Consider the following 15099-nt stretch of genomic DNA (forward strand, 5'->3'; position numbering starts at 1 on the left):
TCTGGTACAATATCTTATAATGATTGAGAGCGTTGAAGTGACAAATAATCAGACAATGACTCATTTAAAATTATTTATGTCATCACTAAGTGCCATGTGATGATGACTCGTATATACGTGGTGGGATTCATTCTACACATCTCTTAGATTCTAAATGGATTAGGTTTGGTGCATTTTGATTGAGCTTTGATAACCCATGTCATAATTATATAATCCAACTGTGCCGACGGATCAGGATGCCAAGTCATTGTGATTCATCATTCATTTCCAATGTCATTACAGTATTTGAAAACTCTTTCCTATAGCAAAGTGTGATGTTCAATTTCACTATCAGTGCAAATTGTGACCTTGTCATCTCCAAACATTTCGAATTCAGTTGACCGTCACGTTATAAATACAATTCAATCAAAACATGTGAATTAATGTTATTCTTTCTCTTTCAAAATAAAAGATAGAAAATTCGAGCTTCCCGAATATATCACATATGCATTTTTTAAAATTAATTTGTCAAAAAAAAAAAGAAAAAAAAAATGAGGATAAACAATTCAAATATATATTTGGTTAATTGCTTTTTATTATTATTATTTTATTTATCATTGTTCTCCACGAATCGGAGTTAGACGCAAGGCATAAAAATGGTCCTCCTATCCTAATTTTAAATGGGCCTACATGTTGGACAAAGCGAATCATCTTTATAATTTGCTTGATTCATATGGATTGAGACTATAATAGGGAAATGATATACATATAGAAATGTACCAAGTGCCCTCTATGATTGTCATTGAGATGGGTCTGGATGTTGAGAGATTCTGTGGGCCTATTCGAGCCCATTAATCCTTGTTAAATTTTGTATTGGGCTTTCCTTATCTGCAGTTTTAAGCCCATTCTGAATAACAGAGCTGGGATAGTTTTGCACCTGTTCATTATATTGTCATACGCCTGGACTAGGCCCAGTCCACAAGAATCATTTCTGGCGAAAATTTTTCATATGGTGGGCAATGTTATATAATATAACATTGAACTGGAGGATCATCAATTCAACTTCATTTTATTTATACCAATCATATGAGTCATCCAAATTTCTGCAAAAAAAATCTTGTCTGTGAAACTATGAATCTGACATACAAATGTTGCAACAATTTTAAATTTTACAAATGGTTAAACTTTCTTTTCATTTTCACAGAATCGTTAATTTTTTTGAAATTCTAGATAAAAAGGAAATTACTTGTTGCTGATTTTGCAGGACTTCTAGGACGTCCCATCTACAATAAATACTATGTTTCTTCTAGTCTCGTATAAAGTTTTCACAGTGTATTGGCGTGACTAAAATTTGAAAATTTTATAAATCATCTGTAATATGATTTTGTATAAATACTAGTTGTAGTATATATATATTTTGAGAAAATTCAAAAATGAGAAAAATACAACTTAATAATAAACGAAAAATTAAAATTAAAAAGGAAAATATAGGGAAAAAAACAATGAATTACTTTAAAAGAGAAGATGTACAGAAATAAGTACTGTCACAGAATCAAATTTTCTTCATTAATTGTTTCAGTTTTTCAAAATCTAATTTTTGGAAGAAAAATTTCTGGGTATTTTGATTTCACTTGAGAAAGATACACCTAGATAAAAGATTAGAAAAAAATAATGAATTTTAACTAAAAAATATAATTTTAAATTAAACAAGATGTCAGTAAAGATTCTTATATAATTCTAGATATTTTTCTTGTAAATATCATTGTACAAAAATGTTTGACAAAAAATACTTGAAGCTTTTTTATTTAACATGATGGAACATGATTTTTATCCTTTTTTTTCTCACTTTAATTAGTATTATAGATATTGTACATGTGTATATATAAATAAATTAATAATGTGTTACAATAACAACTATAATAATAATGAGTTTCTTCACAATATTCAAGCTTTTAAAAGTATAGTTAAAAGGGTCAAGTAGAATTTTTTTTAAATTTCAAGAAGACACATACTGAATTTATTTTCGATCTCTCTATTTTGAGGCTAATTTTCAAACTCTCTATTTTGAGTCAATATATAATTATTTTGAAAAAATTTGAGGGACCAATTGAAAATTTTAATAATTTGTAGGGGTTATATTTATAAATTAATTAATATTTAGAGGATAGTAATAAAAAATTAGTTGGGGGCTGGCCCCTAGTTCCATCCTTAAATGGCTCCCATGCACCGGCTGGCGGAAATGGGACTCATGTTTGGGTCTCACGTACATGATCCAATGAATGGAGAGACAACACTCTTCATTCGATTTTAAGTTTCACTTTCTATGTTGTACTTTCGGGAAAAAAAAAAAAAAAACAACAACAACAACTTTGATAATTAACGTACATGAGGAAATTATACATGAAAAGTTCAGATTTTGAAGATTCCATCTTAATATTACACTGACAAGAAATTTTGATTAGATATTATAATGACAGAAGCTATTATTTTGGTACATTTATCTTATGAAGTTTAACACAAGGTCCAAGAACCTGTTGTGCATCTATAGACAGTTTTGGTACAATAATTAATGTATTGAAAATGGAGTAGAAAGTAAAAAAAGATAAATATATATTGGAAACTGAGAAACTTATAATTATTATTCTTAACAAAGTTAGTAAATCTTTCAATACAATGCTGTCTCGTATTACAGAGTAAAAGCAGCATGACAGAAGAGAGAGTCTGTAGAAAACTGCATATGGCCCATTCCATTAGATGTCCTTTTGTTGTTTTCAGAACCTAAAGATTAGAATGGACGTGGTCCTGGACCTCCCGGTGGGCCATGGGGTCCAGGTGGCCCAAAAGGATCACCAGGCGGTCCAGGAGGAGGTGGAGGCGGCCCAAGAGGAGGTGCTGCAGGCCAAAGAGGTGGTAGAGGAGTACCCGGTGGAGGCCCAGGTGGAGGGGGCCCAAGAGGCCAAATAGGTGGTGGAGGAGGACCGGGCGGAGGCCCGGGAGGTCCACCAGGATCACCAAAGCAGTCTTGTAGCAGCCAGCAACAACACAAGCAGTAAAAGCTGCAAAAAGAAAATGCAAACAAAAACACTTGTTACAGTGTGTATATTAATTATCACAAGTCATTAACTGAAAAAGAAATCTTCATGTAAACACAATAAAATGAAGAAATGGAGAAAAGAGAAAATACTGACCAAGAAGATACAGTGCTGCATAAGTTATTGACAAAGCCACCAAGAAAGCCCCCGGGTAACGGAAACGGAGGCGGAGGGCCGCCAGGTCCTGGTCCAGGGCCACCTGGTGGTCCGGGTGGCCTCATCTAGCCCTCTAGTCTGCTTAAGAGAGAGAGAAGTGTAGTAGAAGCTCAGGACAAGGTCTGTGACATTGTGTTTTGGAGTTGGGACACTTTCACTATATAGAGGCTGTCTTTGGAGTTTGGACACCTCGCAAAGTAATTTTTGAATGTTAAGTGGGCAACAGGTATATGTCCATTTTCTCAAACGTTCTAAAACTTTTTAATCTGCCTTTCAAACCCTTCAACTGCTGTTCTCCAACCTGCCTTTCTTTATAACTTCATGGTACATTAAAATCGTCCATCATGGGCAATATTTGGGTCCAACCCAGTTCATCCAACCTGAGAACATGGCCCAATCATTTTATGACAAGTGTTCAACAATATTACTCCCTTCATCCCTAAATAGTAGTCTATGTATTGAAGTTTTTAAAGAGATGTATTGTCTCCTTTTAAAATTTAAATTTTTTAAAAAGATAAAGGACAATGATGAAAATATATTTTAATTTAATTTTTTTTTTTTTTTAAGAGGATAGTTAATTTGAGACATATAAAAAGAGAAAAATAAATTGCTAGTATGGGACTAGGAGTATTAGATTTATGTTGGGTATTACCCGAGTTTGACCCGGTTGCTGTAACATTTTTAAGGGACCAAAATAACCCCATCTTCTCCCCTTTCATTCTCTCTCTACCGCGCGTTCAGAACCTCTTTGTTTTTATTTTTTTGGCTTGCTTTCAGAACTCTCTAGGTCGCTAAACCTCCCCCAAATCAGTTAGCTGCCCTTCTCTCTCATCAAGTCTCTCATTCTCTCTCTAAACCAATCAGAATATCAGTCAGATACAATCGGCCATGACAACTCCTTCACAGCTAGGGTTTTACATGTCCCCCATTTTCTCTATCCTAACAGCTAGGGCAGAGTCGGCGCCGACGTCGGCGGCCGGAACTCCCTCCTGCCTCGCTGCCACCAGATCAACCGGACCTTCAACAACATCAAGATCACAATCCTCTGCGGTTTCGTCACCATTCTCGTCCTCCGCGGCACCATCGGCCTCAACCTCAGAGCTCATCTGATTTGGGGGCGAACGGGAACGCTGATTTGGGTACGATCTTGGTATGCATGGGACTAATTTGGTCTTGTTTATAATTGGTGATGGGTTGTGTTTGTGGGTGAGCAGTGGTGGTAATTAGTGATGGTTGTGTTTGGGTTTGTAATTGGCAGAGGAGCTCTAATTTGAACGAAGGGGAGCTCTGATTTGGGTAATCTTTGGTATGTCTGGGACTAATTTCATCTTGTTTATAATTGGTGATGGGTTGTGTTTGGTGGGTGAGGGTAAATAGTGATGGGTTGTGTTTGGGTTTGTAATTGGCAGAGGAGTTCTAATTTGGACGAAGGGGAGCTTTGATTTGGGTACGATCTTGGTATGTATCGTCGACGTTGCTGAAGATGTTGCTGAAGATGGTGAGAATGAACCTAGCGGCGAGAGCACTCAAACCAACCTCATCGATCTTTGTCTATAAACCGGTGGGCCTTTTCCTTCAAATCAAGTTCTATAAATCGGTCATCTTCTTCGCCTCCAGTGGCACTTTCATATGTACGAACGTGTATACTGTCTGAGGTTGGGTCTGAGAGGAAGTTTGGTGAGGTTGAGAAGTTTGGTGTAGGGTTCATGATGAGGGCGATTGAGGAGGAGTTAAGAGACGTGGTGTCGGCGGTGGCAACGTATAGGTTTGAGACGAGGTACAGAGGGAATGAAGAGGGAGCAGATGGGGTTATTTTGGTCCCTTAAAAATGTTAGTGTAACGAATTGAACTCGGGTACTATTATTGGACACTTGTCATGAAATGAATGGGCCACGTGCCCTGGTTGGATGAACTCGTTCATCGTGGTTGTCCTAAAATCATAGGCGTAGTTGCAATCAGGTTTGACTCTAAAACAATACAACAAGTTTGGCCACGTGCCCTGGTTGGATGAACTCGTTCATCCTGGTTGTCCTAAAATCATAGGTGTAGTTGCAATCAAGGAATTTTTTTTTTTTTTTTAAAAAAAAGTTGAGCAACGTCAATCCTAGATTGCTTTTATTGTGATTCTCCGCTAACTACTTCCTGGACCTGTTTAATTCAAGTACCAAACATAACCTTGGTAGGACTACCAAGGGTTAAAAAAGGGAATTTAGTCATCTTTGGCCAGAGTTAGAAAACAATAACCTTATTAATGAACTCACGCTTAACAAATGGGTAAATCACTCCCACCTAACCGTGCATTGCATTCTTCCTGTTTAATTGTGCAAAACAATTTGCCACTTACAATTTACCGGCTATTTTGATACATGTACCCCTCCTAATAAAAACGCTTCATTTCTCTTGAAAAATTTCTATTTCTTTATTGTCAAAGTTTTCATTGAGAAAGATATCACATGTCAAAATATCCCAAGATATAGTTTCCCATTCCTTCCAATAAATTATATATAATACACTATAAGATGAGTTACTTGGACACTATAAATTGGCAAAATATTATATCAATTAAGATTCTAGAAATACTATGAATCTCGGTTTTCTTTCTTCCAAACCAGAAGTAACCTAACACCAATACTGAATTACTGGTGACAAGTTTTTGTATTCAGCACATATGCCATTGACATTTAGACCAAAAGAGGCCATGTTTGAAATCAAAAATTGCATCTACAACTGTCTTTCAATGTCAAAAATAGAGCCCTATTTTTCATCGAATATTGAGGCTAAATGTCCACAAACATTGTGGTATATTCTCTAAAACAAATTCGTGACAAAAGCACCAGAATTATAACGAAGGGGTTATTGATACTATAGGCCAGCAAAATAAAAAGTATGAAAAAAAAAAAGAAAAAGAAAAAAAAGAACTAGCACTGTGACCAAAGAAGAAACTTACACAGAAGAATAGTATTTTATTGGGTTTGGAAGCACAGGTCTGAATCTCAAAGTTTAACAAAGCTAAAAATGAAATACAGGTTCTTTGCATTTTTATTGTTACTAATCTAAACAGAGTCTGTCAACACCATGGAAGATAAAAAGTACATATACAAAACCGAGAAGGGCTTCTCAGCAATCCAAAAATTTAGAATAGAAACAAGAAATCTGAAAATACAAAAAAATTGACCTCTCTATGCAGTTTAACAAGTTTACTGGCCAGGATTGAAGACATACAGTTCCAGAAACATTTGCAGCTTTGTAAGTTGAGGATCCCCTAGTAGTAAAAGAACCAATGATATATTACATGCCTTCGTTATCCTTGATCCGAGCAGAATTCTTATCTTTCTGAGAATCCTTACGTTTCTTTCTTCTCAGAGAACCAACAGCAGCAGAGTCTACCAATGGGCCAGACCAAGTTTGGATGGGTACTTTTGAATATGAGAAATTCATTGAACTGAATGGGACATCAGGAGGGTCAAAGGCTGGGTCAATGTGATGTGAAGAACCTAAAGGATAACCGAGTGTTCCATCCTGGTGTGGAGGAGGAAATTTCTCGCTCTTGCTCTTTGCATTTGCATGTGTTATCAAACGTCGCCTCTGTTGTAGAAATAAATATAACATGGTAGTAGTGTGAATCAGTCAGGAGAATTTAGTTGTGAGAACATAGAATCAAGGGCCATCAAGAGCCACATCAACAATCCACATTAACAAATGCATTATTATAGTAGGGAATAGTATTACCAATATTTGTTTTCTGCACATTACACATATCTCACAGACACCTACATAATTGCGGGAGAGGGGGACTATGTTCTTCGAGACCTAAATCAGTACATAGATGTTTAGGATAATCTCTGGTCAATCTACATGTCATTAGTACCGCAAAGATCTGGCTAATTAATCAAATTAATTATATGCGTTATTGCAATCCCACAACTCCCTTACATAACAAACTCACCCAGAACATTTAAACATTTCTTCCCCAATATGAAACAATTCACCATGACTTTTTTCATATTAAATCATGTTCCATGTTTATTATTTTATTTTATCAAAATCATAAACATGCCTTCTCTTATTTCACTGAGAATAAAAGCATGACTTTTATCTATAATCCTAAATCAGCAAGAACTGTACACATCCTCTTGACCAGATTAGATGCTTTCAGAATTTCAGATAAATGTAAGAGCTTGTGGGTGGAACATAGAATCATGACAACCTAACTTTGGTAATTAGTCAAAATCATATGTAGTGTATGATATTCCCCTGTGAACAAAGAGAGAGCCAAACAAATCATTGACAAGATATTATGCCCACACATGATGAACAACAGTTTGTTTGTTCACAAACATGTCAACTATTAATTAGTCTCAAAATTTACTGCAGAAAATTACATGACATAATATTATCTTTACATCTGATAATGCTTAAATGCTCAAAAAACAATGCCATGATATTCTATGCACATCATATTTTTTAGCATTTGGGCAATACATTTTCACTTGACCATCTAAAACACATATGGTTATTCGATATAAAAAGTGCACACTGCACAAGACTACTCCAAGATTCTGCTATACATAAACACAGATGCATGCAAATGCATAAATGAATAATTTATAAATCACATCAATAATGTCAAACCATGGCCCTAAGTTTCCATATTGGGGAATTGCTATATTCCAAATCTACTATTTGTATTAGTGCTGTACACCTATTTCCATATATGCGGATCATAGCTAAAAGCCTAGAATCCTACTTGAAGGCATCAGTAGATGGTAATTATCCAACAAGTGTCTCCAAAAGATTGCACATTGCAGAACTTTATGAAACTACCCCTACTTTGTCCCGTTGACCAGGCCAGTAATTCATAAGCATTCTATAAATTTAATCATAGTTTGCAAAGAATTATGGTAATCTCCAATCACTTCCTACCAACTCCACAAAATTCCTGTTAACCTACTCTTTACCCACTGGAGAGTCTACCTGTAACCAACTTACTTCTTGTCGGAGCCACAGGTAGTTCTTGAGGTCTTGATTCTTCAAATTATTATCTTGACATAATAATTAGTGCAAGGCATGGAACTTATCCAGGCTCCTCTGGTTTTCAAGAAATTTTCTTTTTTTAGGTGGGTGGCATAATTGGAAATCAGTTGCAAATAGAGGCATATACGTTGATGTTTCTATTTTTCTTCAAGCTGGATACATGCTTCTTTCAAAGCAAGATAATATTTGAAGAGTACAAGATGAGGAATGGTTCCTTACATCTTTTTAAACTTTAAATTCAACTAAATTAGCATACATTATATGCCGAGGAAGAGGCTACCTACTGAGACTATATTAACCAATATGGAACTTTGGAGACTCAAATAACCAAATCATAAATAAATGTTGATGAATGAAACAACTTATCTGACATACATCAAGATTGGCTTGCAACTCAGCATTGGCTTCTGGAGCAGGGATTGCCCTTACAGCTCGATCACGTGTACGAGTTTTCTTCACAGCATCCGTGTTGCCTTTACCAGCAGTTCTCAGCCTACAAACGTGAAAACTTATTTATAATTTTCACATTATTGGAACTAGTCACCTCTCAAATAAATGAGTCTTATAGTATCTATCTTATCTGGTCTTTTTTTATGAGCAGAAATATCGTAGTTTGATGTAAAATAAATAAATAAATAAATAAAATGAATATTAGAACTTGAAGGTGTTAGTAGGGAAACGATGAAATTAAGTCATCAACCTTCTAGCTTCTTCATCCCGTAGTTTTGCATCCATCTCCTTGGTGGGAGGATATTTTGGAAGGCTTGAAGGATCACAAGCATAAGGTTTGGTTGTGAAGAACTGCAAAACAGAAAACAATACCCATAAAACACACACACACACACAGGAGGAGGAGGAGGAGGAGAGGGGGGGGGGAGGGGGACACATATATGATGCGAGCATTAGACGAAAAAAAAACTCTCATGATGAAAGTTTTAAAATAAAATGCAGTCATGCACCAGATTCCTACACAGAAATCCGTTTTTTTACCATAATATTATGACAGCTTAGCAAGTTTACGCAAGAATATATTTAAAATTTAAAAAGCATTAATTGCAAACCAGTATTAGTTTTCCTGGGAATGCACCAACGGTGATCCTTTTCAACAGAACTATTTGCATTAGGTAGATGACAATAAAAAAGACAAGCAGAATCAATCACCTAAAAGGTGTTCATTGCCACCTACTCACATTATAAAGTCATGGCCAAGTTGCAGTGTTCTCAAAATTTCCTAGTAATTTTCAAAAAAATTCAGAATGTTTGTCTTCCCCATACAACAGTTGAAAAGTATTCCCTAAAATGTTTTTTCATAACACAAATCACTTTTATTGATTTCTGGAAAGCAGTTCTAAGCTTGAGGTAGAATAGCATGTCATTATGAATCCACTTATATCTAAATAAAAACGTAATTGACTATGAATGCAATCATATGCTTAGGTAGAAAACTACACACTCTATTGAGTACCTTTTGTTCTAGACCCATCATAGCAGCCACAAGGAGCAGGATGGCATCAAAAAGAGGGAGAAGATCAAGGGGCTAATCCTCACAGTTAAACTAAAAGGAAGAAAACCCCTAATTAACAAGGGCATTACATGTAACTGATGCAGATGAAACATTATCAAAACCAATGTATTGTTAGCATTGCAGATTCATAGAGTACGATTCTCATATGGAACAATAATTTGCAAATGATTGATCCAACCATCACATCCCAATATAAAGCTTATGCTTTATGAATGGATGATCCTTGGAAATAAGGGATGTGTATTCTGCAGAAGATCATGGCCATGGAGATGCTACAAAAGCCGAATTAGGAGGAGCTCAATCAACAGGAATCGGGATAGCGTTATAATCTTTAGATAGTTTGGATTTATAGCAGAAGAAAAATAATGCAAATATTATAAAATTGACCAAAGAACGAATGGCGGCCCTCAAATAAAAAATAAAATAAAATAAAATAAAATAAAATAAAATAAAAAATAAAAAAAAACCTCTATAATGAAATAATCAATTGATCTTGAATTTATGGCATTTACTTCTGTAGAGATGCCTAAAAGCACCAATTTGGAAGCAAAAATCCCTACATTGGCAACATTTTGAAATACACTTTAGCAGAGCCAGGACTTGATACTTTTATTTGTTGCATACTATGGGGAACATCTGAGCTTCAATTTCTATCTGCAGTTCTTTTTCTTGACAATATTCATTTCTTATCACAAAAAGGTGACTTTTTAATTAACATCATATAATCATCTCAAAAGTTAAATTGACAATAAGCCAGTTTAAAACTGAAAAATGAAATATAGAAACCAGCCATACCAGAGCCCGAATTGCAAATAGAGTAAGTAAGAAAGGCAACAAAACGAAGTAAATCTATTTTTTGAATAAAAAAGCTCACTCCACTCCTCAACGCATCTGTGGCAGTTTGACGTTCAGCAGGGTCAATTGAAAGAAGGGTCTCAATTAATGGCAGAGACGAAGGCGGAAAATCTCTAAACGTCTCTGCTATGCGTCGTTTGTATGATTGCTGGGGTTTAAATATGGTTGCATGTGGCAGCTTTGATTTTTTCCAATATTCGTCAGAAGGAGAACCACATAGCTTAAAAATTTTGTGCAGCTGCTCCACCTAGGTAACATAAAAAGTGTAGATATTAGTGGCAATGAAAAGAGTCGCAGGGCTCACAAAAATCCATTCCCTCTATTTTAACATCCAATTTCTGCAGGCTTATAGTGCCAATAAAGCAATTGAATTTCTGTCTTTATTGCGTGGCTAAAAAGAAGCCTGCAATATAAGGATCTGTAGACCAAGATAAAGCCACTGCATTTATCTTCTACTCTAGAGAAGGAACAAAACATTAAATGACTGGTGGATGGCTAAAGAACGAGTTTTCACAGATATCAAATTGGTATAATCGAAGTTCAAGGTAAACCAGCAATTATGACAAGGCATACAAGCTTGTACCAAAAAACGACGAGAATTTCCTACACCCCGCCTAAATCATTTTATGTAGGACAAGGCTAATATGTAGGTCATTAAAATCACTATAATAAAGATATATTGCACCATAAAATGGAGCCTTGCAGTATAGGCATATGCAAGGCAATTTCATATTTAACAAACTTCCTGCAAATTTGAGTTTGAACACAGGAATGTATGCATTGTAATATCAAAAAGCTTGATCAATGCATCTTGGTGAGAGTGACATAAGGGATAACTTATAGAATGAAGTCAAAGGGTCTGAAAGTTACCTCTGTCCGACCAGGCATGATGGGCTTCCCAGCCAACAGCTCAGCAAGAATACAGCCAGCACTCCATAAGTCAACACCCACACTGTAGTCAGTGGCCCCAAGAAGTAGTTCCGGGGGTCGATACCATAGAGTGACAACCCGACTAGTCATGGGCTGCTTGTGATTAGGGTCAAAGCAAGAAGCCAACCCAAAATCAGCAATTTTAAGAACCCCTCCATTGTCAAGAAGAAGATTTGACCCCTTAATATCACGGTGCAGAACATGGCGGTTGTGGCAGTGTTCAAGCCCTGACAATAGCTGATGCATGTAACACTTGACCTATACCATAATCATAGATGCAGAAGATAACAAAACCACCCCATTCAAAAGTGGTAAGCAAACAACAAAAAAATCAAATATTTTTAGGTCAACACTACAATGATTAAAATGTAAGCAAATATAATCTAACCTGAGGCTCCGTAAAACTGATTTCTGGGCTAGCAGCAAGTCCAGCCAAATCATGCTCCATATAATCAAGCACAAGGTACAAGCTACATGACATCCGTGAAGTTGCTAAACCTTCCAATTTTAGAACATTGGGGTGATCTAATCGTCGCAGAATTAAAATCTCTCTAGCCATAAATTTTACACTTTCAGGCTCCAAATTGTCAAATCTGACTTTCTTCAGTGCAACAATTTTCCCCGTTATAATATCCCTAGCTTTGTAAACATTACTATATGTGCCTTGCCCAATCTAATCACAAAAATACAATAGCATACAACAGAGAATAAGACATTAATTCTACAAACAAATAAAAATTGGAAATGAAACTACAAAAATACTTGCCTTGTTGAGTTTTTCAAAAGTGTCTGCCCTACGAGGTGTCCACCCATTGATTGCCTCCCCGGCCACTGCTGAGAGCCATGACGGCCACCCGGCAGCCACTTGCTCACCATATACATGCTTAGGTGGATTACTGAGCCGGGGATTCGGCTTCGACCGCCTCCTCTCACCCCTTGCCCGCCTACTACCATCCTTCTGCTCTTCCTTCTGATCCTCCCCGCCATTCTGAACCTCACCATCACCGCTCTCCCCATTTGCAATGGCAACTTTCTCTCTCCTCCACGATCCCACTGTCAAATCCCTCTCTTTCTCGTTCTCTTTCCCATTCTCTACCACAACCTCCGAGCTCGGTGACCCTGGCGACGAAATCCCTCTCCCCAACACACACCCCATCTTTCACACCCCAAACCTAACCCTAATCCTCATTTCTCATCACATTCTATACTATTCCACTCATTCAACAACCAACCTCGCCAATCAACCAAAATGAATAACAAACACAAATCTTCCAATAAATGCTGATTTTTTTTACTTTTTGCAGCAATCAAATGCAATGTTTGATTAATACAACGAACATACGCTAATTCAAGAACCTAGCTTTTTGCCCAACAAAGCAGTGGCAGTAATGATTTAGTGTTAGCCCACAATTTATGGCGGTCAAAAATTAGCTACAAACGAAGCAAAAAAAAAAAGTGATCCACAGTAAAAATAAACTAGCTTTACAGTGCTTTTTGTTGGTGATTGAAGATCAGATGTTAGAAGCGTAGCAAAGTTGAGTTCCACTTGAAGGAAAAGAAAAAGAACATAAAAAATTAACTTACTAGATTGAGGATTTGCATGCAAATGTAGAGTGAGAAAGAGTGTGGATCTCTTTCTGCTCCTTTCTCTCTCTACAGTAGTAGTATATGCGAATATAGTGAGATGTTTAGAGAGAGAAACAGAATCGAAATGTTCGTAGTACCAAAATTGTATACTCAATCTGATGGCAGCAAGTCAAATAGGTTCTGCTGCTCACGATTTTCTCTCTCTGTAATGTCAGCTGTGTCTCATGGCAATGCTTAGTTTGTGCTTCTTTGATGAAGAATTAAGAGATCAGACCAAAGTTTTGGGATAATAAAAGATAATTCCTTTAAAACATAATTTTTTATAAATGAATTTTCAAGAAATAATTTTTAAAAAATTGAATTCAGTATTTTCAATTTTTTAAGAACAGAATTACAAACTAAACAAAACTTCACAAGTTTTCAAGAAAAAAAAATTTCTTACAAAAAAATTTAATAGTTCTAATTTTTAACCCATCAAATTTGACTGAAAGAGAATGATTTAACATGTTAGAAACATATTTAATTATGTTAAAAAAAATTCTGCATGAACATATTTAAGACTATAAAGAATTGAGACTGTCGAGAATGATTTAAAGAACAACCTATACAATACTAAAATGATTTAGACAACTCTATATATATATACACAAGTTTAGAATCTGTAACGGTAAAAAGTCTTGAAAATTTTGGGTCTACACTCGCATAGCAATTGCGTGACGTAACCTTTTAATGTGAAACATAACACTAGAGAAGCCTAATTGATGATTTCTTATATAACATAAAAATTTTAACGTTATTCAAACACAATGATATAAATTTATGATGCATGCTGGCCTTCACCATTAGAACAAAGATAGATTTTGGGACAATAGATCATTCAAATGATGGGTACAACTTTTGTTGTGGTCAAAACTGAGATTGAAGAAAAGATGATGGTAGATAACTGAATGTAACATTACGATTGGACAGGGTTGTTAAGTTAGGTAAAGTTAGGTGGACTGCATTTTGAGAATGTATTTAAAGTGATGCAAAGTTTTTGGAAGTGGGTCATGTGGAAACAAATGAATGGGGATGATGAAGAGAAGAAAAGTACTTCGGGTGCACGATAGCATACAGTAATCTCATTAGATGGCATAAAGTAGGTTTTGCAAGTTTCATACTACTATTTTCCTGTGTAATTCCAGGTGTCGTTTGGGACTTTCTTAATTGAGTTTTTAGATACCATTTTTCCAACTTAAAAAAAATAATAATAAAATTATAAGATTAAAATAGAAAATGTCTAATTTTTTAGAAAAGATTTCTTAATTCACTAAAAATATTTTCTTTCTTTTTTTTAAAAAAAATTCAAAACAATTCTAAGAAAACTATAAGATTGTTTGATAGACAATTTTTTTAAAATTAAAATTAACATAGAAAATGTCTAATTTTTTAGAATAGATTTCGATATTCATTAAAATATTTTCTTTTCTTTTCTTTTTTTTCAAAACAATTCTAAGAAAATTGAATAAACAAATTAACCCCTTCTCTGTGTGTTTTTTCCTGTACTTCCAATTTTCCATATAATTGGAACGGCTTTATTTCATTTTTTTTTCCTTTCAAATGTCGTATTTCATGTTTTCTTTGATTAATTAGTACTAAGGGTCTTGTGGTTCAGTAGTATTTGTCTGCCTTTCAAAGTGAAAGATGATTGCACCGACTCTTCGAATGAGCAAATAGTGTATGTGAGTTTTTAGTCAATGACAAAAAGATAAAAGAAAGAAGGTACAATTGGAACACTTCTATTAATACTCTAGACCCCCTACACAGTGGTGTAGCGAGGAATTTCCTTAAGCGGGAGCAATATTTAATAGCAATAATATATATATATATATATATATAGATATACCAAAATAATATATGTAAAAATTAAAACATTGAATCATAATATTTCTATTAAGTACA

At 35.3% G+C, this 15099-nt stretch overlaps 2 protein-coding genes across 3 annotated transcripts; both read right to left on the reverse strand.

Moving 5' to 3' along the window:
* Positions 1 to 2572: 2572 nt before the first annotated feature.
* On the reverse strand, positions 2573 to 3466 carry LOC132275245 (uncharacterized). Its single transcript, XM_059776699.1, has 2 exons — positions 3168 to 3466; positions 2573 to 3035 (listed from the first exon to the last, which is right to left on the reverse strand). Exons 1-2 carry the CDS (start codon positions 3290 to 3292, stop codon positions 2765 to 2767), a joined length of 396 nt encoding a protein of 131 aa, XP_059632682.1. The 5' UTR covers positions 3293 to 3466; the 3' UTR covers positions 2573 to 2764.
* A 2760-nt stretch (positions 3467 to 6226) lies between these two features.
* Positions 6227 to 13452, reverse strand: LOC132275243 (probable serine/threonine-protein kinase At1g54610). Of its 2 annotated transcripts, XM_059776696.1 has the most exons (8): positions 13156 to 13452; positions 12338 to 13002; positions 11960 to 12244; positions 11512 to 11829; positions 10661 to 10888; positions 8962 to 9062; positions 8637 to 8754; positions 6227 to 6812 (listed from the first exon to the last, which is right to left on the reverse strand). In XM_059776696.1, exons 2-8 carry the CDS (start codon positions 12725 to 12727, stop codon positions 6516 to 6518), a joined length of 1737 nt encoding a protein of 578 aa, XP_059632679.1. In that variant the 5' UTR covers positions 12728 to 13002; positions 13156 to 13452; the 3' UTR covers positions 6227 to 6515. The 2 variants fall into 2 exon arrangements, with proteins under 2 accessions (XP_059632679.1, XP_059632677.1); XM_059776694.1 differs by having other exon boundaries at positions 12338 to 13452.
* Positions 13453 to 15099: the final 1647 nt, after the last annotated feature.

The sequence above is a fragment of the Cornus florida genome, unplaced genomic scaffold (assembly GCF_030987335.1).
Source record: "Cornus florida cultivar Cherokee Brave unplaced genomic scaffold, ASM3098733v1 CherokeeBrave_3.0.0_Hap2_Chr09, whole genome shotgun sequence".
In the NCBI taxonomy this organism is placed as follows: domain Eukaryota; kingdom Viridiplantae; phylum Streptophyta; class Magnoliopsida; order Cornales; family Cornaceae; genus Cornus; species Cornus florida.